Here is a 27,267-nt window from a genome sequence, read left to right as displayed (position 1 = left end):
CATTTTCATACCGAGCACTACTGATATTATTGAAAAGACAGCAGTGCTCAAAGTAGGTCATGCCTGGACAATGTTAACAACAGGAATATTACTTGATTATCATTGCTAACAATGATTGGTCTAGAAGGGATGTATCTATTTCTCCCCATTGGAAAGTAGTGTGGATTGCTTAAAGTTTTACTGGGTTAAATTCAGTGTTACACAAGTGAACTTCTGTTCATGCACTGGGAGTTTCCCTTCTCCTCCCTCTGCAGTCCCAAAATCTACAGGATGGGTTTGGGGAGCATGAAGTGAGGCAGGAAAGGGGAAAATTCTGTGTCAGCTGTGTGGCATATTGGTGGTATCCTGTCCATTAGGCTTGCAGAAGAACAGCACCTGAAAACAATCCAGTATTTTTGAGACATTTTTCATGAAATTTCTCAGTTTCAACTCCAGAAGAAATTAAACTAATAAACATGACTGCATAAATGCAACACTTAAATAATAAGCATCCACGTATGAGATTTTAAATATTTGACCGATCTTAAAGCAGGCTGTGCACGTGTACTGAAAGACTTGGAAATGAAAAACTGCTGTACTAGAACAATTAGCAAATAGGATTTTGAAAACCAGAACGTTACACATTTGCTATTTCTTATGGACTCAAAGGCAATTTCATTCAACTACACAGAGGCTTCAATGTTTACCCAGCCTGCATCTTCTTTAAGTTTTCATTCTTTGCAATGGCCAAAATAGCCTTAACTAACAGCACAATTTTCCAAAGCAAATGAGTTTAGAGAATCTTTCCCATTAACATTCATCTGACAATTCAACTAATCAAACATAACTTTGATACAAATTCAGTCTCACTTCTCTCTGCTAATAGAATTTGGCTGCAAATTGCATCATTGTAGCATTGGTCTCTTTGTACATTTATAAAGGGACGCAGTAGTAACAGGGTTTTACAGCTATAAATAACTGAGAACTTACCGTCAGCCTCATACACCAGACCTAACCACAGCCAGTGGGCAAGGCCACTGAAAGACTGAAGCTGCTCCACAACAAAATCATTTTCATATTCATCCCTGATAATCAAGAGAGAGGCATTCGAATCTGTTGAAGAAGTTTTTAAAAAAGAAGTCACTGAATGAATTTGGAAGGATTCAATTGACAATTTCTAACATTCTTTTGGAGTAAGGTATAACCTAGATGTAAGTTTTTAATTAAAAGAATCTGAAATCACAGTATTAAGTGCAAAGGGGATTCTGCACATCTACAAATAACCTGAAATGAGTGGACATATTATTTCTGGAAAGGGGCAGGTATGAAAAAATCATTTTGTGCAAATCTCCTATTGGGATACCAGTATGCTGGGCTAAATACCAGTCTTGCCACTCTAAGTGTAGCAGTGAAATTCCAAACAAAAGAAACCCAACCCAGCCCACTGGTGAATGTGTTCTTGTAGCTGCGAGGGCTCTAAAAATTAATTCCATTTGGCGATCTGGGGGGGCAGACGGGGGGGTGGCGGTCTCTTTCAGAAGCTAGCAACTCCAGTGGGCCAACTGCAGAAAGGCTGCTGATGTAGGGACCAATGCGACCAAAAATTGTGTCACAAAGATGCCTGAGGGTTGTGTGCTGGAGTTCTCAGGAGTACTGAATGGGAATAAATGAACTGGAACAAGCTATAGAAGCACAATTATCTGCCAGGAGTACTGTGGGCTGTTTAGCAAAAAAAAAAAAAAAAAAAAAAAAATCCAATCCTAGTAGCTTATTAGCAAGATGGCTCAGCATGACCTTGAGACTCACCTATTATGTTACTCAGAACACTGAAACCCCAACTAGACTGTTCTAAAAGATCTCAATTTGAGTAAATAGGCAACAAAATGCCAAATGAGGCTTAATGCAAATAAGTATAAGATGATAAACACTGTCAGCTACATATAGTCCTATAGTTTCTGAACTGGCTACAACTTCCCAAATAAGAGATCTTGGGATTGTGGTTCACTGAAAGGAATACAAAGCATTCAGTATTGATGAAAAAGGCAAACTCCATGTTAACATTATTAGTTAAGGGACTGACATTCTAACAGTATTAATAATGCTCTCGACAAACAAAGCGCATATCTGACTTTACATGTAATTACAACGGCAAGGATTGTATTTGCACAACACTGAAAGAATGAGGAAATACCAACAGAAGAATTAATTTTAAAGAAAATACTGGACTGTGCAGAAATGGATAGATTGACCTTGTCTCTCAAGGAAAAAGAAGAAACATATTATTACCAAACTTGGAACTTCTTTTATCAAGGGCTAAAGAAACAGGATTATACTTAGGGCTGAAATATACATTAATTGTAGAGTGAATAAGATAATAACCCAGTATGTCCGACGTCTTTTGAATGATCATTTGTTTTATTTGTAGAAAATAATAAACGCTTGATACTAAATACTAAAAAAGTATTAATAATGCTTTCATATAAATCTTTGTATCTGTTTTCACTATTTAAAAAAGCAATATACAGAATTGGAAAAGGAGTTGAAAGGGCAACCAAAATGATCAAGAAGCTAAGACTTTCTCGTTTTGAAAAAGTTGGCTATGGGGAAATGAGTCAGAGGTTTAGAACATTATGCATGGTGTTGAGAAAGTCCCCCCCCCTTCCATCCATATTACTAGAACGCAAGGTCATTCGTTGAAATGAATGGGCAGCAGAAACAGGGAAAACCAAAGGAAGGCACTTCTTCAGACTATGAATATATAGTCTATGATTACTGCTTGACTATATGGCTTTAATAGGGCATGAAACACATTCATGACATACAGAGACATCAACAGCTAGTAGTCCTGATGGCTAGATGAGACCAAGTGCCAGCTGCTGAGAGCAACTGCAGGGGACCATCATGGGCTGCTCATGGCTTGCCTATAAGCGTCTTGCTGGCCACTGCTGGAAACAGGATGCTGACTAGTTGGGCCTTTGGTCTTGTACTGCTGGACTCTTAGGTTTTATGTATCTTGACCTTATACGAAACTACACTTTTAAAACTCTGTCTCACTAAAGGTGCATACACCAGCAGCATTTTTCCCTAGAAAACTCTCCAGAAGGTCAGGAGAAATGTCACCATTCTTAGAGGAAATCTGCATTAGTCTATTGCAGCAGAAGGAACAACAGGCATATTAAAGATAAATAGTTGCATTCTGGCACTATTCATGGCCCACTTCATCAGTTATTAGTTCACTTATATGTACTCTGCTAAGAAAAGATGCCCACCAAAGTTCATGCTAGCAAACTGAAATTCTACATAGCAGTGGATCTTTTTCTTTCCAAGTTTTCAACAGATTGCAAATATGGCAAGAAAGAACCATGAATATAACTAGTTCTCCAATGAGATACAAAGCATAATATAACCTGTGGAGCTACTCCAATAATTATGTGCCTGTTCACACATACAGTCATTGCTTGTTTTATTCAAATAATAATTTACAGCTGCATGGAGGAATCTTAGTCTGACCTGGGTAGTAACTTGGAGGGAACTGTAGAAGTCCCACGATTTCAGCTCTAGAAAAATATGAGGCTGTGATAATAGAAATGACTGTTAGCAGTCTCCATGGATTGCTCAGTGTATATGTGTCTGGACATAGTTATGCTCTTGTCCATGATCACATAGGAAAACTAAGAAGTTCTTTCGGATCTAAAGATGTCATTCAATATCATATGAAGATAAGAATTCAGAAAAAACTGCCTACTCATGTTTCTGCATAAATGGTGGGCTTCATCCGATTTCAATTCTTTCCATCGATTTTTTGTGATTACGAATGTATAACAACTGTTCTGAAAAGCTATCCATGGTGTATTCTTGATCTTGTGTGGACATTTGATAGAATCATAATATGCTTCTGATGTTTCCGTTTCATCTGTAAAAATAAACCACATTTCTTTAGAGCACAAGAATATATTCAGAATATAACTAGCTGCCCTAGGATGCAACACTGACTGAAAGAAAATTATGGGATGTAATGCTGGCTTCCTGAAAACCATGCTTTTCAAATTAGGAACCAAATCTGGGATGCATACTTGCTCCTGCCCTCTTCCAGAGTAAATCCCCCATCCCTTCTCTTGCTTGGCTTTGTTATGGCTCTGCATTCTGTGTCCAGTGATTCAAACAACAGTTAACAGTAGCCAAATTTATCTACCCATAGCCATGGTAGGCAAGCTTACTTCAACAGTTTCTAATTCTGGTATAGGAGGAAACCATGAGTTAATGCTAAAATCCAGAGATGTAAGTGGAAGGCACACTTTCTTTTGGAAATACAACATGAAGGGTATGATGTTGCTATTTTAAATAACATTTAAAACACAGAAGCCAAATACTGTATGATTAAATATTTTCAATAATATTTTTTACAAAAATATTCTCAAAACAATAATTCAAGGACTCCTACTTGTTGGCTGGTAGCAAATTGTTCCTGGTTTTTCGCTGTAACAATCAGCTGTTTTCCATAATCCATCGGTATCCAAATATACACAACTGTCAATTAAATCTCCATCTTCTTCAGACCAGCGACTGAAACTGATATGTTTTTTATCAGACCAGTGATAATGTATTCCATCCTAGTGACATAAACATTAAAAAGATTAACAGAATTAAACAATAAAACCGAACTAAACTAAACCACATGACAGCTCTAAACTCAATTATACAAATGGAATACTGTCTGCACAGAACTAAATATCAGGAACAGTTTTGTGTCCTCCAGTTGTTTTGGGCACCAGATTTCCTACCCCCCCAGCTTATCCCTAAGACATACTAATGACAGGTTTCCCCAACTTCAACTCCCGTTAGCTCCCACCAGCATGGTGAATAGTCAGGAATGTTGGGACTTGCAGTGCAAAATATCTTGGTTACAAGCTGGGGAAGGCTGAACACTGAGCCCTGTAGAGAAATGTACAATGTGTAAAGTGTATTCTTCACCATATTTCTTGTAAAATTATATCCAAGATTTGTGGATATAAATGAACTTGTGTGTAGGTAGTTATATGTATCGGCCTAGTGTTAATGGCCAGCACAATTGCTTTTGCAGGTCCTTGGGCTAACGTTAGTCCTCCAACTGGATGGAATGGAGGTATATTTCTTTCCTATTGTGTAAAAGTGCACTAGCTTTTACCTGTACATTTTAAACAGACATCCACAAATGATTCACAGTTCAAACAACAGAAGCAGCATCGAAGGGCGAATACTTTACTGATATGGTTTAAACTGTCTCAGTACACACCCCCGTTTGGTATTCCAATGGTATGTTTCAAAGGAGAGTGAAATGAAACTTACATCTTTGCTGGAGAGTCCAATCCACAGTGGGTAATTATGATGGGCAGCCTGAGCAGCAAGGAAGGCCTGCTGGTATTGCTCTGTGATGCTAACCAGCTGCATATTATTCTGCAGGCATACCTGCTGTGCCTCATGCCACGTCAGGGCCTTCAGAATTATGGTGTATGTGACATTTTGATAGTTCACAGTGACATTAAGCTCTTGCTGTGTCTGGTTTTCTGCAACCTCTAAGGAAGAAACCAAATAGTTAAGTAGGACTAACTATTCATCACACACTGCAATTTTGTAGAATCAACCATGTCTCCTATACTGTTTTGGAGTATATTTTTTAAGCTTGAAAAGGAGCTTTATAATGTTGTACATAGCATTTTCAGTGATGCAGGAAGGACTGCAACACTGAGTCAATTGCTTAAATTAAACTACTAAAACACTTCGATTGACTAGAACAAATTCCTTATTGGTTCATATTTTTTTCTTAAAATACTATAATACATGTACTTGTAAAAATTACAGATGGCAAACACTATCTTAAGAAACAGTCCTTCCTCCCTGTAACTGGAATGCCTTGTGTAAAGTAAGGCACATACATGCATTGTCTAAGAAAAAAATGAGTATCCTTTTTTTGGGAAGTATTTTTCCTATATGCAATATTTTGTAGATAATTGGCTTACAGCACAATTGTCTACATGTCTACTCAAAAGTAAAAGTCATTCTATTTAATATGATTTCATAGAATCACAGAATAGTAGGTCATTGGGTTCAACCCTCTGCTGTTGCAGAGCAACAATTTACACCATCTCATTCTGACGACTTTCCAGTTTTGGTTGAATGCCTCTGCTGTGGGAGAATCCACAACCATTCCAGGCTCCACTGTCATAAGGCTCCGACAGTGAGAAAACTGTTCCTGATAGCAAGCCTGAATCTGGGTTTTCACAACTCGAATTGATTATTCCATGTCCTATTCCGTGAGATGCTAAGCATTTCATTCAGCAAATATATCTTGGTTAAGATGCCAAAACACCATCTAGGTTGGCTCCTGTCATATGGCATAGCGGTCATGCGCCAGAAAATTGTATTATAGCAAACACTCATATGGAACTCTGCGTAGCTTGGGCTGTCACATAAATATGATGTATGAGCAGTTTCTTAACAAACAGCCTGTGTGCAGACAGAGGTCAATCATTTTCCAGGATTCCCATGGATTTCTCGGCTCATAAACATGTGATACTCTTTAGGGATTCTGAGCATTACCAGCATTCTTTTGACATATGGCCACAGACTTGGTATCAGCACATGAAGTGAAATTCCAGGTTCCAAGATATGACGACTTGGGATCATTGAGCAAAACACCACACTGGTTGTTTGCTTCCTCATCGAAGAACTGGAAAAGAATGCACCCAGAAGATGGAGTGATAGACACTCAATTAACCATCCTAAGATATACCAGAAAAGATATGGAAACACTCTTTTCATCGTAGCTAAGACATCATATTGCCCTTTTACATTATGAAAATCAAGTATATACTGTCTAAAGTAGTTTATCTGTTCCCAAACTATGTGACTGTTATGTCAGGGATGGCCAACATGCCGTCTTCAGTGGCTGCTGCTCCCATGACTATCTCTGTGCAGCTAGAAAACATATAGCACTCTGCCATCTAAGTTAGCTGTCTAACCACTGCAAAGGCTCAGAAGTGTCATAGTTAGTTTGTTTCCAAGATAAATATTGTTCAGTTCTGTCGTTGGATAGGGAGAATCCTTGCCTTTGGATTAAATTTTCCTGTAACCGCCTAAGGCAGAATAGTGTAGCATACTATTATAAACAAAGGGGCATTAGATAATTCGATTTCTTAATATGAGATCTGACCATGGAGTTGGGAATCCATGCTCCAAGTCTCTCATTCCTTGTTGGTGCACAAAGAACCACACTGGCTGCCTTTCCAAAGTTGGGAAAGTGACCTCGGGGAGCATGCAAACATAGCAAGGAGGAAAGGCGACTGGGTCTGCCATGATATGAGGTATCCTGGCAATATCCCAGCCTCCTTCCCTCCTGCTCCAATGCGTTTCAACTAGATGGCCTGCAGTGTTTATACTGCTCCTCCCACTATGCACTGCATATTTGTAAGCCTCCAGGTTTCAGAGGTTATGATCCTCAATGGTGCAACCCACAGGACTGTAAATAGATTTTTTTTCTCTCAGTCATTATTATGCACTTTTAAAAATATTATATTTCTTTATGCTATATAATTATTTGTTTGAATATAACAATTATACTCCATTTAATTCAAGAAAACTCTGCCCAGTGGCATTATTCTGGATTTTGGCTTTCTGTACAAGCCAAAACGGGAGGGCATACTTCCAGGGGTCAAAGGACCACATTCCCCCGGAAGGGGAATATCGCAGCCTTATCTGCTGAATGTGCTGACACAACTGGGCAGCAGCAAGTGGCACAGATGGGCTGCTTCAATCTGAAAGGATGCTGTGGCACAAAAGGGCCAAGGAGTCCATGGGCTTTGCCCTGCCCATCCCAGCTCTCAAGGAAGGCACTCAGCTACAGACCAAATACTTAGGAAGCCTTGACAGATTTTACTTTCTTCTCTCTTTTGTGGGACACACAATTCTTTCCCTACCCTACACTGGTAGTCCTTTTCTACCTTAACCAACTTCATGAATTATCAGGAATTATCATGAAGTCTACATGAAAAGAACAATCTCAACAACTTACATCGAGCTGAACCTTTCTTATCCTTCCTTGAAGTAACGGGTGGAAATTGCTATATTTTAGTGGACTGCCATCTTCCCACTTGTTTTCACGTGTGTGAACCCGAAAGTGCAAACCAATCCAAATATTTGGGGGTTTATGAGGAAGCAAGGATGTTATAAAATCTGTTGGGTGAAAGAGAAATATTTGTGTTTTAGAATCAGGCAGCCGGAAGAGACATTCTACAATCTGTTTGCATATGTAAAACAATTCATCCTTCGCTTATGCCAACTGCATTTCCTTCAGCTGCAAATCACCTTGTCTACGAACTGCAATTAGTGCAATACTAGTAAACCAGTCTGTAGCTACCGATGGCAGGAAATTCTGAATTTGCTTAGAGGGCTTTCTTCATCTTTTACTCCAACCCTTAGATCAGAGGTGAGAAACTTCTCTCAGCATGAGGGCCACAATTAGTTGAGGAGAAGATCAGGTCAAAATGTGGGGTCCAGATAACAAGCATTCTGACATATTTTGACTTCTCATGCTTAGGAGACACATTTCCACTTTTTAGCATGGGGAAAATGTGTAAACACTAGAAAGTCAATGAATGACTGGCCATTGGGTAAAGGGAACATGATCCTCTGGAGAACCTTGAAAGGATGAACTGGAAAGCCAGAAGGGCTTGATTTCACCTGTGAGCTTAAGGTTCTCCATCCTCACTTTAGATTCTTTGGAGATCTGACTTGGATTTGCTAAAAAAGCCAGTTTCTATCAGTGCCCAGCAAATACACCCAAAGAGCTTCTCTAGTCTTTATGCAAGAGTCCTGCCGGATCAAACCAAGGGCGCATTCAGAGCAGCACTCTGTTCTGTTCACATAGCAGCCAACCAGCTACACACAGGATCCCACAAGTGCAATACAAGTGCAAGAGCACCCTTTTGAAAATAAGAAAAGGAAAAGAGGAGCAGAGCACCCTTCTGCCCACATTCCCCAGCAGCACACAGGCATACTGCCTTTAATACTGGAGGTAGCGTACAGCCACTGATAGCTTCTCCTCCGTGCTTTGGTCCAATTCCCTTTTAAAGCTGTCTAAATTGGTAGCCATTATTAAATCTCATGGAAGTGAATTCCACAGTTTCATTATGCACCATGTGAAGTAGTTCCTTTTATCTGTCCTGAATCGCCACTGATTGGCTTCATAGGGTAACCCTGAGTTCCACCCTTACGGAAGAGGGAGAAAAATGTCGTCTCCTTTCTTTTCTCTGTACCTAATTCTGTACGCCTCTATCACGTTTCCCCTTACTCCCCTTTCTTCTATACTAAACAATCTCAGCTGTTGTAATCTTTCCTCATAGGGGAGTTACTCCAACTGCTCAATCGTTTTAGTTGCTTTTCTGATAACCTTCCCAAACCTAAAATATCCTTTGCTAAAGGTGTGGTGACCAGAACAGCATTCTAAGTGGAGTGACACCACAGATTTGTGTAATGGCAGCAGGATACTGTCAGTTTTATTTTCAATTCCTTTCTTAATTATGCCTTGCATGGAGTTTGTCTTTTTCACAGCAGCTGTGCACTGGGTCAGCACTGTCATTGAGCTGCCAAGTACAACCCCCAAGAGTCTGAATTTGCAAAGTTGCAAGAACAGACAGTGGCAGACTAGATGCTCTGAACTGCTCCTTCTTCACACAATACCCACCTCCCATCTCTACAACATATATGCCATTATGTTTCTATCTGGCTTGTTCGTCACTGCCAGTGCTGCTACATACCCCTGTATCTGATACCCCTTCTATCATTTGCAAGCATGGTGGCGTTAATACTGAGATCGGCAGCAGAAGCCCTCCTCCGGGAACCCTCTGTGAAAGATGTTAGGAGACAGAGTACCCAGAGGAGGGCCTTCTCTGCGGTGGCGCCCCGACTATGGAATGCACTCCCCAGAGAGGTCTGCCTGGTGCGGTCATTATATGTTTTTCGGTGCCAGGTTAAGACTTTTTTATTTAATCAATATTTTAATATGTTTTAATATTGAATTTTATTATTGTATTTTATTAACTTGCAGCCAGAGTGGGTCGTCAATCTATTTATGCTGTTAGCCATCCAGAGACGTTAGTAATTGGATGACATACAAATTTTATAAATAGATAAATATTACAATTTACAAATGGGCCATGTGTTTTACTCTTTTCCTCATTTACTCTAAAACTATCCTATCTAGTAAATCACACATTTTGCCCATTTTATTACAGAGACAGCTACTTGACCAAAATGGAGTACGTAGAGGAGTACCTAGCTGTGTTGGGGTTAAACCGGAGTCTGCCAGAATCAAGACTAGCCCATGTAATGCAAAGGCTCTCAATTCTAGCCAGTAATGCAGAGGTTCTCAATTCTAGCCAGTTGTTGGACTGCAGCTTCCAGAAACCGGTGCAACCAATAGTTGGGGATTATGGGAATAACAGCCCAACACTGGGGTACATGGGTATAGTTCTTCTTAAACTTATCAATGAGCACTGAGTGCCATCATCCTGTGCCTCGTTCAGCACAGAAGACCTGAAAGTTGTGCTCCATAAGAGGTGTGTTGGAAACATCCAGCGGTGTAGAGAACATCTGACAGAACCAGGATTCATATGACCCGAGTGAAGTGACCTCTTGCAAGAGATGAGCTAACAGAGCTACACAGGTGGTATTGGCTATGAGCTCAAGAAGGCATTGAATTGGTGGGTAGCTACTGGTTCCCAAGTGAGAGGTCTGCTCTGTCCTGTGGTGGGTGGGTAAAGGCTCAAATGAAGCCAAGAAGTGTCCTTATGAACTGCTGACTCTGAGAGGGAATGGGATGGAATGTTTCTTTCTTGGGTGGTAGGCTAAGAAATTCCATGTTCTTACGGAAAGGCCATGCTCCTGTTGGTGCTAAGGCAATCAAGAAAATAAGCAACAATGAACCTGATTGACTGATGGATTGATCCACTGAAGTCTCAACTGTCCTGCCATTATTACCATACATTTCATGAACTCTCTTGGGGCTATGGTTAACCCAAAAGGGAGAATCTTGAATTGGAATAGTTTGCTGTTCAGGGGAAAGCTGAGTAAAGCTAGAGAAGCAGGATGTACAGTAATGTGGAAGTTAGTGACATGAGGACAAGTATCCTCCAAAAAGAAGAAAACTATAGAAAGGAGTGTAGTTATCCTAAAATTGGGGGGTGGGTGCAGTGGTCTACACCCCAAAGACTGAGTATTGCTTTACTTTAAGCATTGCTGCAAAATACCAGGGGTTGTTTGAGCAAGGCGAATTTTTTAATGGAGTCCTTGCTTAAAGGGGTCATGGTTTCATCTATTTAAACCCAAGCTGGGTGAGCAGAATGGAGGATTGCCAAGAAGGAGGGTATTTTTGAATTCAAAAATCTACAACGGTCTCAGATGACGACAGAAAGTTGTTGGTGTTGACATCTCCAGGTATAGAGAAAAGGTTGGCTGAAACTGTTGGTACAGCAGGACCCAGTTCTCCTGACACCAGGGATGGCTGCCCTGAAGCACTCTCCACAGTGTGTACAGGAAGAAGCCGAGAGAAGGCGCTGCGTCATGGTAAATGCCTGCTGAAGCAGGATGCAGAAGCCAGCTCCCTGAGCCCGGGTCTGCGGCTTGAGAGCCTGGCCCCACAGCAGGGCCTTTAGGCGTGCAAACTGCCTTCTCCTGACCTGCTTTGCAAAAGCCAGCAGTCTGTACAGCAGCCCTTTCCAAGAAGGCAGCTGCGGTGCCTGTCCGTTAATGGTATCTTTCTGACACGCAGGTGCCATTTTGAAGAAAGCCTTTGAGGCTGTGCACTTTGAAGTGGGAACCCAAATACAGGAAGAAGGAGAAAAAAACTAAAAGACAATAGGAGAAGATGAAAAGAAAATGGAGGAAGAAAACTCTGTTCACCATGTCAGAAGAGGACGGTAGAATGGAGAGGTGAGATAGCGTTCCAAATGCTAATTGCTGCGGTGAGTGAAAACAAACTGGGAGACAGACAGGAATCAAAGCTGCATGACAGGGAAACTCTCACATAAAATTGTATTTAGCTTTGGCATGTTCTAAAAGTCTGTTTTGTGCAAACATGTAACCCATTTCTGTGAGTCACAGAAACCACAAAGAAGCAGAGTGTGTTGAGACATTCTTGGTTCAGACACAATGGCCTGGTTTGTATATCAGGCTCACCATGGCTTGTTAATCCAAAATGAGATACATTATCATTTTGAATATGAAATTCTCAATTGCGTATCATGCAAACCTGGTCACTGTGAGCTATTTGAGGGTTAAACCACCTTCACATAACCATACCACAAACAGAGGGTGATGTAAGGGTTGTGTTACCCACAGCAGCTGGGTCCACAAAACATGACAATTCTCTAATTACACCAATCAAGAGTTGCATATTCAAAATGGCAGCTGGCACATGCCATTACTTACTGGGGGTTGAGCAATCCACTCTGTCCTGCAGACAGAGTTAATTAGGGTGTTAAAAAACAAATGTTTCCAATCTGGTTCACTGGTGTAAGCTAAAAAAATCATTTTCTTTCAATGAACAAAATGTAAAGTCACATAGCAATTTATTATGAAGCAGAATCAATTCCATCAGCTATATCTTCAGTGGGCAAAGTTATATTCTCTCTCTCTCTCTCACATACACACACACTCACACTCATGTGAACACAGGTGTAGTGAGAAAGAAAAAGTGTGAGCAACACAAGGTAATGAAATGGAAAAAAAATAGTCTCTCACTATTCAGAACGGGGTTTGTTTTGAGGATGCAGAATATAACAACTGTAAAATTGGATTGTGTGTTAAAAACTCTTATCAGTGGCAATTCAGTTCCTTTCACTCTTGCCTGAAACAAGCAGTCTTCTATTTTGCTGCACTGAGCAGAAACTTTCATGTGCAGTTTAACCATCCCAGATTTAGAAGCACAAGCAAACCTCACATGCACACTACTTTTCAATAGTAGTGCACATGCACATGGTAGGCATGTCATTAGTGGAGCTAGCTGGAGCCAGGGGTCAGACTAGATGGCCCAGGAGGCCCCTTTTGACTCTGTTTCTAGTGTAAGCTTCAGGGTTGAATTTAGCTTCAATTTATCCAGGGTTGAGAAACCAAGTAATATATATATATATATGAATAAACAAAACATGTCTGAGATAAATATCTATATTGGCATATTAAGAAAAGATCCAGTTGGTTCAAGAGGGCAGGGGAAAGAGCACCATTTACCCTTATTTCCACAGCAGGTGCTAGAAAATCTGTAGAATCCTGATGTCTCGCCTATCTCCAGAAACATTCAGAGATCAATGTAATGCCTAGTTTTCTAGATTAAACCATACTTACTAAGAAGCATGGAATCTAGCATCTTACCTTGTTCAGCTTGGTTTTTGATTGAAGGAAGGAACCCATTATACGAATGGCAATATTCACTCGCTTTTCTAAACGTTAGATCCTTAGGTGGCACCAATTGAAAACACTGAAAGAGGAGTATTTTTCTTAAAGCAACATATAGTGAACTGATTACGGTGAGAATTCTTTGATGCTTAGTTTAAGGTGTAGCTGACAAAGCACAACATCAATCCAGGATCGGGCAGATCCTTACAAAAAACAAGTTGTTACAATTCAGGGTCACTCTATGACCTTGCAAATACCCATCAAACTGATTTGGAGACTTAACATCAGAAGATATATTAAAAGTTTTCTAATAGATATCACATGGTCTGAAAAATAAAGGGATAAGGATACTTATTTATTTTTACCTGATCCTGGAAAACGAACCAGTTTTCCGGGCACTTTCTCTGAGGTGCTTGAAAATTCGGATCGTGTGCCTCCAACAGCGATGTGTTGTATTTCTCACAGATGAAAGGGAGCTTGGCACTGCAATCTATGGTGTTGTCTGCAGGAACCATAAACAGACAAGTAAAACCATAATGTTAATATCTTTGTGTTGTGTCCCGCGGTTTTACGGATGAGACCAGAGACCAGCTGGAATTTTCGAGAGAAGCAGTTTATTTCCTGCAGGGACCAAGCACTCATTGGAGTGTGGTCTCGAGCAGAGGGAAGACATTGCTTTTATACTCTTTTACACTTATGCTTGAATAACAGCGAACAATAGGGGAAAGCTACCAAGCCCCATTTGCACATTTATCATGCTAAAGCAAGCGAGCGAGGGTACAAGGGTGTAACGTCTGCGGTGATGCTGGAGCGTAGCCTGCTTTGTTGTCAGCCTTGCGTAGCGTGCACATCCTTGTTCTTGTCCTTGTTCTCACGCGAACAGGACACCTTGACCATGCTTTTTACCCGTGACGAGCCATGCCCTGGCTGCGTGTCCGATTATGAGGGGGGTTACAACACTTTGCATCAGAACTGATTCGTTTGAGGTCCTGTTCACACTTAACAAGAGAGAACCTTGAGCTCAAAAGCAGGACTCACACTTTGCCAGCAGACAGTTGTTGGTTCAACTCACATTATCTCCAGTTTAAAAAACTTTAGTCACAGTGTTGGGAAATGCTTCTTGCTGCTTGAAAGGGCGAGCTGCTCTCCTCAAACTGTAGCTCTTTGAGGTGTTTACTGTGTAGTCAAAAACATGGGCTGTACACCCATGCAGACTTGGCTGGAATGTCCTAGAGCTGAAACATTTAGACAGGAAGCTCATGCTATCTCCTGCAGCATGTGCCTCGAGGGTGATGTTCCAAATGTTTCCCTCAAATAGCAGCACCAAAAAAACTGAGGGAAGCAAGTGAGAAACTTCCCAAAGTACTTGTAGCAGAGTAAGAAGACGGACTGTGTGGCTGCACAAGGACCATCGAAAGAACAATAGTTACAGGTAAGCAACGTGTCCTTCTTCACAATCCCTGTGCATCAGGCAGAAGGGTGATAAGCCAGCTGGCTTACCCAAGGAGAAGGGTTCAAGTGCAAGCAGCGTCCCTGCTAGTCTAAACACTGAAGCAGCACCACTTAATATAAAGGCTGCAGACGATGAGCAGGCAGAGGCCTTGCATAGGTTTTAAAGAAGAACACCTCTCAACTGGGGGAAACAACCGGGTACACAATGGGCCTGAGGCAACAGTGAGAGCCAAGTCAGAATGTACTGGAGCCTGATCATTTCAGAGATCCAATCTGATGGTCTTCAATATCAAAGCACCCTTATTTTTGCCACTGTAACTGACAAAGTAAGTATCAGAACCTTTTGAAACACAGCAGGCCCATGAAGGTAGGATAGAATCCATTGCGCTCCTGTGAAGGAAGAACACTATGGAGCTATGATTGCATTTGGCAAGAAGATGGGAAGAGTGGAAGCTTGGTTCAAATGAAAATGTGTCAAAACTTTAGGTAGGAAAGTTGGATCTGTCCTACATGCTGCCTGGCCCAGTGGAGGACCACAATTCTCAGGCTGGTCCGGAAGGCACCTCACTCGATGTCTGGAGGTTATGGCAATGTGCAAACGTACCTTGCATGTGAACAACCTGGGATCACACAAAGCCAGCAGTTTGAAAGGCTTGGGCATTAAGGCAGACAAAACTACAGAGAGGCTCCAGGAAGGAATTGGCCAGGAAACCGGCAGGGATATAGTACTTCAGTCTCACTAGAAGTGTCCAAGTCAACAGATGGAAGCAAAACATATTGAACACAGACAATGCTGCCAAATAAATTTGAAGGGATGATAAAGCAAGTCTTCAATTAACAGAAACTGAACAGGATGAAAGAACAGGAAATAGGATTAACTGAAATGGAGTCAGCAGGCAGCAGGAATTCTCACCCCTGAGAGGGACCCGAAGAGCCATAAGCTATTGTTAGAAGACACTGCAAAATCAGAGAGCACTCTCACAAAAAATAAAGGGAAATGTTAAAAAGTGGTAAGCTATGAAGCAGTAGATAGAAAGACTAGGAAGAGTAAAAATAAAAAAATACACAGCTCCATCATCAAAGACGTGATTTAGTACAGAAGGCTCCCAATGCTGCTGCAGCAGTCGAAGACAGACTGAGGCAAAGTAAGTGTCTCTTAAGTCCTGCCCTCTGGACATGCTTTGGAGGAGTCGGGCCGACTTCCTGCCTAAGATCTCAGCTCAGAAGAGTTCCAACGCAAGATCCCCACGGACACAAACCCCATATATGTGATGCACACAGACCATGAAGAACCACCCTGGAAATATGCTGTCAGGAAATACGTTACCATGGAAAGATAAATTCCAGCCTACAGCTATGCCCAATCTGGTGACAGAAGTTATGCTGCCTTGGTGCGCCCTATTCCCCTGAAGAAAGGAGTTCACAGAGCCATACAGTCGGAAGGGGCCTAGAAGGCCATCGGCCGCAACCTCCTGCTGAATGCAGGAATCAAGACTCCCATCCAAATACCAACCAGGCCTGACCCTGCTTAGCTTCCAAGATTAGGCAGGATTGGGCACCTCAGGCTATATGGAAGCTGGTTATCTCCCGTAATCAAGAAAATCCCTTGGGGTCAAGTTCAGTATGTACACACGCACATGCGCACACACTTGGGTCATATACTGTATATATTGTCCCATAATCTATTCCCCACCCTTGGGTCAGGTCCTGCAAGCCTCAGCCAAGTCCTTTCCTTTGCACCCTGACTGGCATGGGAGTGGCATTAGAAGGAGGCGGCTGGCTTGACGGGCTTGCAGGACACAGAGGGGAGCATTCTGAACACTGGCGATGCACCCACCACGCAGAGCACGCAGGCTGTGCCAGCCACCTGCAGAGCCTCTAGTCCAGTTGTTTCTTGGCTATCTGTGCTGTTAGGAAATGTTATAAAAGCTGCAGAAGTCCTACTGACTTCTACAGACTGCATGAACTCTGAATGCAGGACCATCTCTAAGATTACAAACAAGCCCTGCCAGTCTATATTTATTGCCTTTAATATTTGAAGCAATGTTCTGTCTCTGTATATATTTTTTAAAAACCACGAAAGTCTCTGTGGCTGAACGAAACAAAAAGATTTAATAGGGAACAATAAACTGTTCCCAAAAAGAAAAAACTCTTAAGGGTTGTAAAGGACCTGTTTTAAAAATAAACACCTTACCTCTAAACCAGGTTTGATAAGAAACATGCCAACAATTCCTGAAGTGTCGTTCATGGTAGTATGAAAATAACGCAGAACTAGACACAACAAAGAAAACAAGTATTTTAAAAGTAGCCTTCAGTTGTTATTGAAAGACAAGACGACTAAGTAACAAGCGAGCTATGCTGGCTTCTTTATCTGGCATCTGTTATATTACGCAGAACAGGTTTGCTGGAAGAACAGAGATATGGAGATAGCATCTTTTTCTGCAGCTACTGAACCCAGTGATTGTTCCTCAATTGTTAGGTTTCTGTTACTTTCTGCCTTGAGCACTTTGGCCCTGCTGCAGTTCCAATCTGGGGACTCTTTACTTATTGCTTATTCTAAAAATTCTGTCCATGCAATTCCTGATTTGCTTTGGGATAAAGAAGAGGGGCTGGCACGCAATCCTAATCAGCACTAAGATTATTAATTAATTAAATTTGTTACTCACCTTTTTCCTTCAAGGGACCCAAGATGGTTCACATAATTCTCCTCTCCAGTTTGTTTTTAAATTGACCCTGTGAGGTAGATGAAGCTGAATGTCAGTGACTGGTCCAAAGTCACACACTGAGATTCATGGCCAAGTGTAGATTAGAACCCAGATCTCCGGTGTTCCAGTCCAACACTTTAACCACCACACCACACTGCCACAGATATTCCGTTGAGGCACTTGCCCCTTGGCAAGCCTTACATTGCAATCAGTTTGTATCGATGCCAAGGACACTTCCACAAATTTTCAGAAGTGCTTGTGACCCAAGCAGATTGTGCATCTAATCCACTGGTTTTTTGTTTTTAAATATCTGTGAAACTCCTGTGGAAATTTCCTGTGGAAGGTGGTATCAAATTTCAGATGATGAATAAATCTTGAAACTCTTAGCTCCAACATCTAGCCTAGTGCTGCAGCTTGTTCACATTACTAGATCATTATGGGCCAGGCACCAATTTTCAGTCAAGCTTACCTCACAGGGTTGTTGTTGTGAGAATAAATGGAGGGGAGGAGAACTTTGTAAGCCACTTTGGATTCCCTGTAAAAGGGAAAAAAAACAGGGAAGAAATGCAGTATGATAATATAATGATAATGATAGATGGGTCTACATACAGCGAATGAAATCGACTTGTAGAAGGTGTGTATCTCAGCCACCAATTCTGCTTCTGATCTGATAACTGCAAAAGCAAAAGGAGATGTGGACTTAAACCTGGACGACCAAATATCTTTCAGTACAGTTACAGTGCAAAGCAAAGCAAGTGTAACAAAGTGAAAACCTTCTGCATAGTTAGATCATTTATGATCACATCCCACCACCAATCCAGGCTTCTCAGTAATATATTGGGGCTCAAAGCATGAAGCCATTTTAATTTTCATCTTTGAATTGCAGTGCAAGATTTCCCTGCAGCAAAACTACAGCCTGCTGATTAGAAGCCTCTGCGTGGCGGCAATTCATTCGCAAAGACAGTTGGTGCTCTTTGACCACTGCTTGCTCAAATGGGAATCAGGCCAAGACCCTCATGTGGTGCTTAGGAAGCCTCGACTTTCTTGAAATGGGCTTCCTCCTGCACTCCAGATCGTAAGAGTCTCAAGCCCTGTTAACTGTTTTTCCTGCACTTTGGAAAGATGGATGTTCCTACAAGACTAATCTTAATGGGTTTCAATCAAACATGGCTCTAATCTACGTGAACCACGCATTCAAGGGTTTAACCTCTAAGCACCCTTGTTAACTACAGACAAAACTGTAGAAGATGGTCAAGCCAGAATAGAGGAAAACCTTGGTTCTGTTCCCACCACTGGGTATCATACTTCTTACCCATCTTCCTAAGCAGACAGACTTCATTATTTCGGGATAGATATGATTCACAATAAAAGCTATCCATAATAAGTAAGGAATTACATTTGCTATTCTGTTCAAAATTCCTGTCAGTGCTGTGAACGAGGTGACAGAAGCCAAGTCACTGTCATTCTTCGAGCAGAATGCAGATGCTTCTTGATAGCTCAGGTGCTTTTCCGGCACAAACCAGAATTCAGACCCATCAATAATCAGTGCTGGCCCATGAATTCCAACTTCATCTACAAAAAAACAAAAAACACAACAGGCATAGACAGGCATTTATATTCAATAAAAATTACATGCATACACAAACCCCCAAAACTTTGCCACTCTGGAACGTGTAACAAATAGTGGTTAATGCCTTGTAACAATCACACCAAGTAAATCAATAGCATCTAAAAGTGCAGCCGTACATATAGCAAGCATCATGACCTGCACACGCCCCAAGGTGTTCAATGCAGCCCTGAGCCACTGCGTGTGATATTCAGGGCTTTTTCGCACAGTAATCTCTCCAGTTCCCCAGCTGGCATGCCCAAGTATAGGCATGCCACGAGGGCGGCATAGCCTTGCGTGTCCCAACAACCCCGTTCTGCCATGAGGTCGATCAAAGAACTACACAGGGCACTGATTCCAGCGACTGATCAGATTCCAGTCAGTGCACATAAATCCTGGAGGGGAAGAATGAGTTGAAGGAGTCTAGCCAGTCTGCACAGAAAAGGCACATGCTTATGTTCCTATGTGGATCAAGGTCCACGACGGTAATTCTATGAGCAATACTTTTGGAAAGCACGTGTTCCAAATGACTGGCATGATGGGCTCAATTTATAAACAACTCGAGTTCCACATACCTGAGATATCACCTTCCCGCGTTCCATTACAGCAAATGCAAGTGCCCCCATAAGCTTGCAAGCCATGAATCAATTATGACTTCGGACACACTTGCTCACTGCCTGTACTAGCACTCTCCCTGAAAATGTTCGTGGGCAGAGCCAAGTTTCTTTACAAAACTGTGTAAGATTGTTCCAAATTTCAGTTAGCTATTGGTTGCTGGGCAAATATATATTCCATATTATATTCAGTACAGAATTCCTGCTAGTGCTACGAAAGAGATCATTCATAAAGTAATATATTACACATTATATTGCAAAATATATTATATTAGATATGTGTGATGTGTTCATGCTGCTCTTTGATTATAAATCCCCTTAAACGAAGTCCCTGCTGAGACTGTTGGTCTGGAGTTAAGCAGATGGTTCAGCTGGGTACAGAGCAAGGAGCCAGCAGCTCACAACTGAGTGCGCCATTTCTCAAACTGTGGCTTCATACCAGAGTAAGCCATCAGATAAAGCCTCGTGCAACCTTATTAGTTCCTCGTGTCACTAGCAGTGGAAAGCTAAAGTATACTGTCGGGCCGTCTAAAGCAGTGGTGCTGCAGTGTAGCAGAGATCAAGTCAACAGTTCCCTCTGCTTGCAAGCTGCATGCAAGGGTGCAAAGCAAAGCGCCCAGGCCCAGCTGTCAGAGATTTCATTTGAGATCTAAGGCACTTTTCAGTTGCATGTGTGGACACCACCTTAATGTGGGAAAACTCACCTGGTTTATACCACTCTGGTATCTCTGGAGTAATACCTGTGGAGAACAGAAGAAGGAATTGTCATTGGGCCTGCTGATTTTGCCTTGGTCACAACGGAAAGGGCAGAGAGAAATGCGCAAGAGCTTTGTTAAACAATGTGTGGAATTGCTTTGTCTCTTTATCAGAAATGCACAAGCAGTGTGGTAAATATACATCTCTTAAGCATGGGCAAAACAATAATTTAAAAGAAAATTAAATCAAGAGTATATAGTGATTTTGTCACACCCTGCAAATCCAGCTTTACTTGGTCAAAAATACCAAGAAGCTCTTGGAAAGACTTGGACAAAGCCTAGGACTTGGTGTGGTGGTTAAGAGTGTTAGATCCAGGTTCTAGTACCCGCCTGGCCATGGCGCTCACTGGGTAACGCTCGGCCAGTCGCAGACTCAGTTCAACCTACCCCAAAGGGCTGCTGTTGCAAGGATAAAATCAAGCTATGTGATGTATGTCATCACAGTTCAGGTTCCCTTGGCCTTGCAGTTGGGAGTCAAAGGAGCAGTTGGAACTCTCAGAAAAGAGCACAGTAGCATCATGCTGTGCATTTTATTTTCCTAAATTCTGCTGGCCCAGGAGAAGGCACTTAGGCTCAGCAGGATACTTCGTATGCCGCTGGTCCCAGATCTAATCCTCAGCATCTTCAGGCAGGGCTGAGAAAAACCGGTTGTGAGTAGCTGCTGTGCAACTTCAGTAAAGGCTGGTTTGCCAACCCAGCATGGATTTTATTGTTTGGAAACACTGGCCTCAAACGCTGCTTTTACTGCATAAAGTGGCTAACTCAATCAGCATATTTTCCTCACACTAACAATATATGAACAGCTGCCCTCAAAGGTGCCCAAATTCTGCCGCTGGCTGCAGTTGCCTCCCTCTTCCTACTGATGGGGCTTCTCCTCCTGATGAATGTGGTCACATGGAATAGGAAGTATGAGAGCAATTTTTAGACAAAATTCTCTAGCCAATAAAAATTGAGCAGTGAATATTCAAAAACTGATTTATGCATCCTTTATAATCATCACTATAAAAAAGAAAGAAGAAAGCCTTCAATCTTGGATGAAAAGAACTCTGGTTTGAAAGAAATCTTTATTAAATTCTGTGTCTCAGATTGCAGAAATCTGGGTAGGCAGCTTGTGTTGGCAGACATAACAAAATGAAGGTGAAAACATTTCCTACCCCAACCCCACAGTGTGTGCTATATTCAGGACCTATACCGAATACAGTGGCACTCAACTTCTAAATGAACATCCATAGGACAGAGCTGTACAATACGTTTGCAACTGAAATTTACCTTTAGAAATCTGGCACACCCATTCAAGCTTTGCACCACAGTGGAATGGTTTTAAATAGAAATCCTCTTCTCTGTCTCCAAAAAGGTGAAATGACCACATTGCTCGTCGCATTGCTCTAAGAGTCTGCTCAACAGGAAGATAAACATGATGAAAATATGTAGCATTGGTATTCAGTATATTTTCCTGCACACATGCTGTAATATCATGCACGTTTATGGACAATTAAATTCCACTGTGCTCAGTGGAGTATACTCCTAAAGAAGCGTCTAAATGCCTAAGTCAGCTCTTAATAAATCCCATTTATCTCCTGTGTGCTTTAAAAGATAAAATGTACAACTAATTAGTGGCCTGTGCATAAGAATTATGTGTCCAATGGAACCGCCTTCCAATAATACATGCAGGACTGCAGCTTGAAGGCGATAACATGCGACACAAGAACATGTGTGCTTCAGCAGGTGGTGGGCTGGGACAGAGCTATGTGACACGGCCACAATCCTTAAAAGTGTGCGGGAGCACAGTGATGCCTGATCAAGGCTGTGCATTTGGTTATCAAATGCCATTTGTTTGTGCAATTACTTTGCATTGTTAACACTGATCTTTTTGCTTTCAAGTTTTTAGAAATAAAATACTGATGGAGAAAAAGAGGATGCTGCCATTCAAATACAAAAATGAAAAACAACCTACTGCAAAAGAGCCACTGTTGCTGCATTTTTCAAATCTATAAACTCATTTGATGAATGCTGCGTAATTTTAAATTTTTATTTGACAGTGCACTTGGCTGAGCAATCCAAAACCCTTTTGCCATCCATCCAAGGAGGGTCCAGAGATGCTGCTCAACTGGTGGCGGGGTAGACTATCTGTTCCTCTGGATCAGCCTGTGAAGAGCTCAGCAAATATAGCAATCCTGCCAGTACTGATTCTGCTGGCACCAGGTCCTACAAAGTGGTGTTCAACTGGAGCCAAATTCTATTCATTCACTCAGAAGCTCCAGCCTTGAGCTGGCACAACTGACTTCCCCCCACTGGAACTCACTGGGGGGGGGAGGGGAGCAGGTGGGGAAACAACAGAGAATCATAGGCAACACAGAAGGGTAAGATCTGGCTTTTCACATGCCTCCCTTCTACCTTGGCTTTTGCAAACTATTAGGGCTTTGAAATTGGTGGAACGTCTAGCCCAGGGGTCTCAAACTCAACTGACCTGGGGGCCGCTGGAAGGAGAGTCTGGGTGAGGCTGGGCCGCATCACGTATCCCTCCACCGCGGTGGTGGTGGGCCGCTCATCCCATGGCCGGCCCCAGCACAGCCGGCGCTTTGAAGGCCGCAGGGCCCCTCCCCCGTGCCCCCCCTGTCCCAGCAAGTGGCCCACGGGCCGCGAGTTTGAGACCCCTGCTCTAGCCAAACCTCGCATCCTGCCACCCACTTAGGAAGGGTCTGTTAAGCCACAGCTGCTTGCCCAGGGTAACAGGATGACTTGGGAGAACTCACTTAGGACTTACTAGTAAACCAAAAGTGCCTTGTTTTTACTGAACAGCAAACCAAAAATGGCACCTCATGTTGACCAAGTTTATCAGCCAATTAATATAGCAACTGAATTAATGTAACAAAATGTAGCACAATTTTATGTAAAAGTTACAGCACAATCCTATGCATGCCTACTCAAAAGTAAGCCCCACAGATTTCAGCTGGACTCACTGCTAAGTTAAGCACATATAGGATAGCCTTATTTAGTTATTTGATTTGTATTCCACCCTTTTACCAAGAAAGCTTTGGTGATCAGAACAGTTTAAATGCACCTTGACAGCTGCACAGTCTCTAGTGTCATAGTCATCTTCTCTAAACTCAGGGGACATGACGACAGTAGACACCTAAACAAAGGAAAGAGACAGTTGCGCAACATATTACCTAATTGCATTTAATTCATATGAACCAGCAAGTTGTAGCAACAATACCTGCAGTACTACAGAGTGTAAGCATCTCAAATGGGGGCTAGCAGGCAGTTCCCACCCGGTAATGGCTCTTAGTGAAGTTGTGCTTTGGTGGATTGCACCAAAAAAGTCTTTCAAAAAATGCATACTAACATAGGCCTTTATGGAAGTGAAAGGCCACATTCTGATATTTACTTAGCACTAGTTAAAGTTAAAAGTTAACTTTAAAAGTTAGCTCATTACCATCTGGAGCTTCATATGTACTCCTATGAATATACAAGGTGTCATAACTTGAGGGTTCCCTATTGATTTTACAGAGCAAAGCGGAATGTGTTCTGTGGAACTGGTTCTTCTGGTGTAAGAAGTGCAGCAGTTCTTGTGGACAGCAACTTCCATGTTTCTTGATGCCCTTCCACAAGCAAGGACTAGATCACTTCTGAATCAAGTGATTTCTTCCACATCCACCTACATTCTCCCAGTTAGGATCTGATCTTCCTTTACTGTTGTCAACTTACCGGCTTATCGTCACTCCACTGCCATGATCCTGGTGACTCTGGATTCCTCTTATTTAGCCCAACCCAGACCCATCTGTCATCACTGAAAAAAGAGAACATTTCGGTACAAAGCTATATTTCAACACAATTACTCTAAAGCTGTGTATTTTATCACAGTCAGCTTATAAAGCAATTGCCTCTGCAGATTTCTGAATTTTCAGTATGGTGGGGAATATGTATTGTCTGCCAAGATGCCCTCTGGGCCAGCCATTTTTGTGTTCAAATGGACATTTCCATAGGAAGCCAGAATCTGTATTTCAGCACTGAAGCAGAAAGGTGGCATGCATTTGGAATACATGTGGTGGACTCGAGGCAAGTTTGTCTCTCTTCGGAAGCAGAACCTACAAGCCTCAACATGAGGTGATGCACTGCAGTCCCACCCCCTTACCATGCACACAGTACTTAGATGTAGAATTGATTAAAAATAAGAAGCATTAACTTTTAAGATATTCTAAGCAGGTTTTCATGCCATGCTATGCCACTTTGAGAATAAGACCGCATGGATTGTTTGTTCATTTGCTAACTCCAATGGACAATCATGAGCTCTGTGGTTTCCCATGGCATGTTTCCATCCCCCTCAGTCCTCCTACAGACTCTGGTATGTTTTTCAGGTGGCTCTGCATAAAAACTCCTCATGTACTTGGTCCGAGACTTTTCTGCAATTCATCTGGTAGGCCTGCTAACTATTAAGAGAAATCCACTTCCATCAGATCACCAAATGGAATTCATTTTCTGAGCCCTTAGGAACACATTCACATGCTTGCCAACATTTTTCTCTTAAGTTCTTGCACTCTGTTACAAGACTACCTCTCCATGACTAAGACATCCATCTCCTGCTCTGCTCAACAATCTTGTAAACTGGGCCTCCAGGTTGGGTTTTCTTTGCTACTGAACACATTTTTTAAAGTTCCTTCATGTTCTGCTGAAACAAGGACACCCACCCACCAAGTGCCATTTCCCCTACAGCTGCCAGTTGCTTTTGGCTACCACCATCCGTCGAGCTTGTTGCTCTCCCTCACCAGCCTCCACTGCTAGCTCCAGTGTGACACACAGACATGGGCTACACGCTCCTGGACTGGGAGGCATATGCAAATCTCATAGCAAGGCTGTAAAAGGAAGAGGAAGGACGTTGTGGAAAGCTCAGGGCAAAACAATACCACAAAGGGGGAAATTGTGCAAATTTTATGTCAGTAAAACTAAGGGGAAATGACACATTCCCTCTTGTGCAGTTGTGGAGCACTGAAAATAACGGTGAAACAAATTACAAACAGGCCTTGACATTCTCCACTATCCATGCTTCCAGGTTTTCAAGAGCAGGGCTGAGAAGAGGGAGGATGGGAGTGGCACTAGTGAGACTGTGAAGAACGGCAGCGGGTTCTGCCACTCCTGCCAGGTGGCTCTTTGGCCTTTCTCAGCCACTTCCAGTGAAGGTGTCCTGGTGGGCTTTGACTCACAGGAAGCCAATGTGGTTATGAACTGCCCAGCAAGTCACGGGCTGTCCGTATGGTTGTACTAGGGTTGCAGGACGCAACCGCTCACCTGGCTGATCAGCCACTGTGGGTTGCCCTATTCTGAGAGCCAGGTCATTAAAATAGAGCTCCTCCTGTTGATCCGTTTTCTAGCAATAACAGCAAGGCTTGGGACCAGGCATGCCTCCTCCCTTACCGACCTGCCTGGTCACCGAAGTCCTCAGATGACATTCCTTTGCAGGCACCACGCAAAGAGCCACGGACCAACTGGAGCCCACCTGCAGAACAGCCCCATTCACTCAGGAGGTGTGGCAGGCCCCACAGCACGCTATTTTGGGTGCCCGCGGAAGACATCCTTGCTCTGGGAAGCAGGCCAGCCATAGTTATAATGTTACCATGTTTTTAACATACTGTTTTTACTTTCATTTGTTTTATTTGTTTACTGTTTACCACTTTGGAATAACACAGTAAAGCCCCACAGTTTTACTGCAAATAGCTAAACTGTGTTTTTCTATTTTCATTGCCATTTGCCACTTAACTGCCACTTTAAACAGCATACTTTAAACAGCAAACTATTTTATGCTTTGAAGATGACTAATCCTTTTTTCCATTCCGCACTTTTTTAGCTGAATCCCTAATGAATTCTGTTTTCACCAGAAATCAACAAAAAGCACATTTCTGACTGGCTGGAGTTTGAAAGAGAGAAAAGCAAAACATAAAACCCTAATACAAAGAAGTGGAGCAGCAGAAAGAAAGAGGGAGAACCCAGCAGCCAGCACAGAATCTTAGAGAAAAAAACAAGTCAGAGCCAATGACAGTCATTCCAACATGCTGCTTGGGCACAGGTGGACTGGCAAAGTCCCTGGCAGCCACGTGGGGATCTGTGAGAAAAGAAACAGGTTCTGCAGTGCAGGACCCTGGGGTACCAGCCAGAGGACTGGAGGGGACAGAGGCTAAGACAACCCACAGAAAGTACAGAAAACAACTCATCCCGCATAGCTTGTTTACAGAGTGGGTTGTCATGTGAACTATTTCATCAACCTTAAAAAGAAAGTTGCAGGACATCCAAGCTTGCAGACAGATTCATCGACTGACTTGCAGCACAATACCAGCAGGATCTCAAGAATATTACCTGATAATTTCTCTCAATGTGGTATGGAGCTCCCTCATTTCATCCACGTGGCTAAAACTAGGAAGATGTCCTCCAAGAGCCTCACAAAATCTCTCTGCTTCTTCCCACGTTCTGGTTCTCAGCACTCTTTCCTTATGAAAGAACTTTATAAAAGGAAACGAAACATTGTAAGCTACCCACAGAACCTAAGGACTAACTGGGTGCATATAAATCAAATAAATAAAAACATCAGACTCAATCCTTTATCAATTTTATATTTTGAGCATTCTCTTTTAATTCTTTGATTTATTTATTTGGGATATTTTTAGGCCGTCCAATCACACTGAGTCTCTTGATGGTCTGTTGTTCACTCATACTGCTTCTGTGTAAGCATTTAATTTTAT

At 42.2% G+C, this 27,267-nt stretch overlaps 2 protein-coding genes across 14 annotated transcripts in view; both read right to left on the bottom strand.

Moving 5' to 3' along the window:
• Positions 1 to 27,267, bottom strand: part of BAZ2B (bromodomain adjacent to zinc finger domain 2B) — a 644,512-nt gene that overhangs the window by 568,632 nt on the left and 48,613 nt on the right. The window lies entirely within an intron of this gene.
• Positions 1 to 27,267, bottom strand: part of LOC123017043 (lymphocyte antigen 75-like) — a 64,014-nt gene that overhangs the window by 10,876 nt on the left and 25,871 nt on the right. The window contains exons 13-28 of the mRNA XM_044418086.1: positions 26,885 to 27,027; positions 24,245 to 24,326; positions 23,598 to 23,669; positions 21,806 to 21,929; positions 20,486 to 20,521; positions 18,958 to 19,133; positions 18,171 to 18,235; positions 17,051 to 17,127; positions 13,770 to 13,906; positions 13,381 to 13,486; positions 8,027 to 8,187; positions 6,556 to 6,685; positions 5,305 to 5,531; positions 4,421 to 4,589; positions 3,725 to 3,892; positions 970 to 1,092 (exon numbers count right to left, since the gene is read on the bottom strand). Coding sequence (XP_044274021.1) covers positions 970 to 1,092; positions 3,725 to 3,892; positions 4,421 to 4,589; positions 5,305 to 5,531; positions 6,556 to 6,685; positions 8,027 to 8,187; positions 13,381 to 13,486; positions 13,770 to 13,906; positions 17,051 to 17,127; positions 18,171 to 18,235; positions 18,958 to 19,133; positions 20,486 to 20,521; positions 21,806 to 21,929; positions 23,598 to 23,669; positions 24,245 to 24,326; positions 26,885 to 27,027 — 1,996 coding nt within the window. The remainder of the gene's footprint in view (positions 1 to 969; positions 1,093 to 3,724; positions 3,893 to 4,420; positions 4,590 to 5,304; positions 5,532 to 6,555; positions 6,686 to 8,026; positions 8,188 to 13,380; positions 13,487 to 13,769; positions 13,907 to 17,050; positions 17,128 to 18,170; positions 18,236 to 18,957; positions 19,134 to 20,485; positions 20,522 to 21,805; positions 21,930 to 23,597; positions 23,670 to 24,244; positions 24,327 to 26,884; positions 27,028 to 27,267) is intronic.

The sequence above is a fragment of the Varanus komodoensis genome, unplaced genomic scaffold (genome assembly GCF_004798865.1).
Source record: "Varanus komodoensis strain SLA01 unplaced genomic scaffold, ASM479886v1 scaffold9, whole genome shotgun sequence".
Taxonomy (NCBI): domain Eukaryota; kingdom Metazoa; phylum Chordata; class Lepidosauria; order Squamata; family Varanidae; genus Varanus; species Varanus komodoensis.
This window is presented reverse-complemented; position numbering and strand designations above follow the sequence as displayed.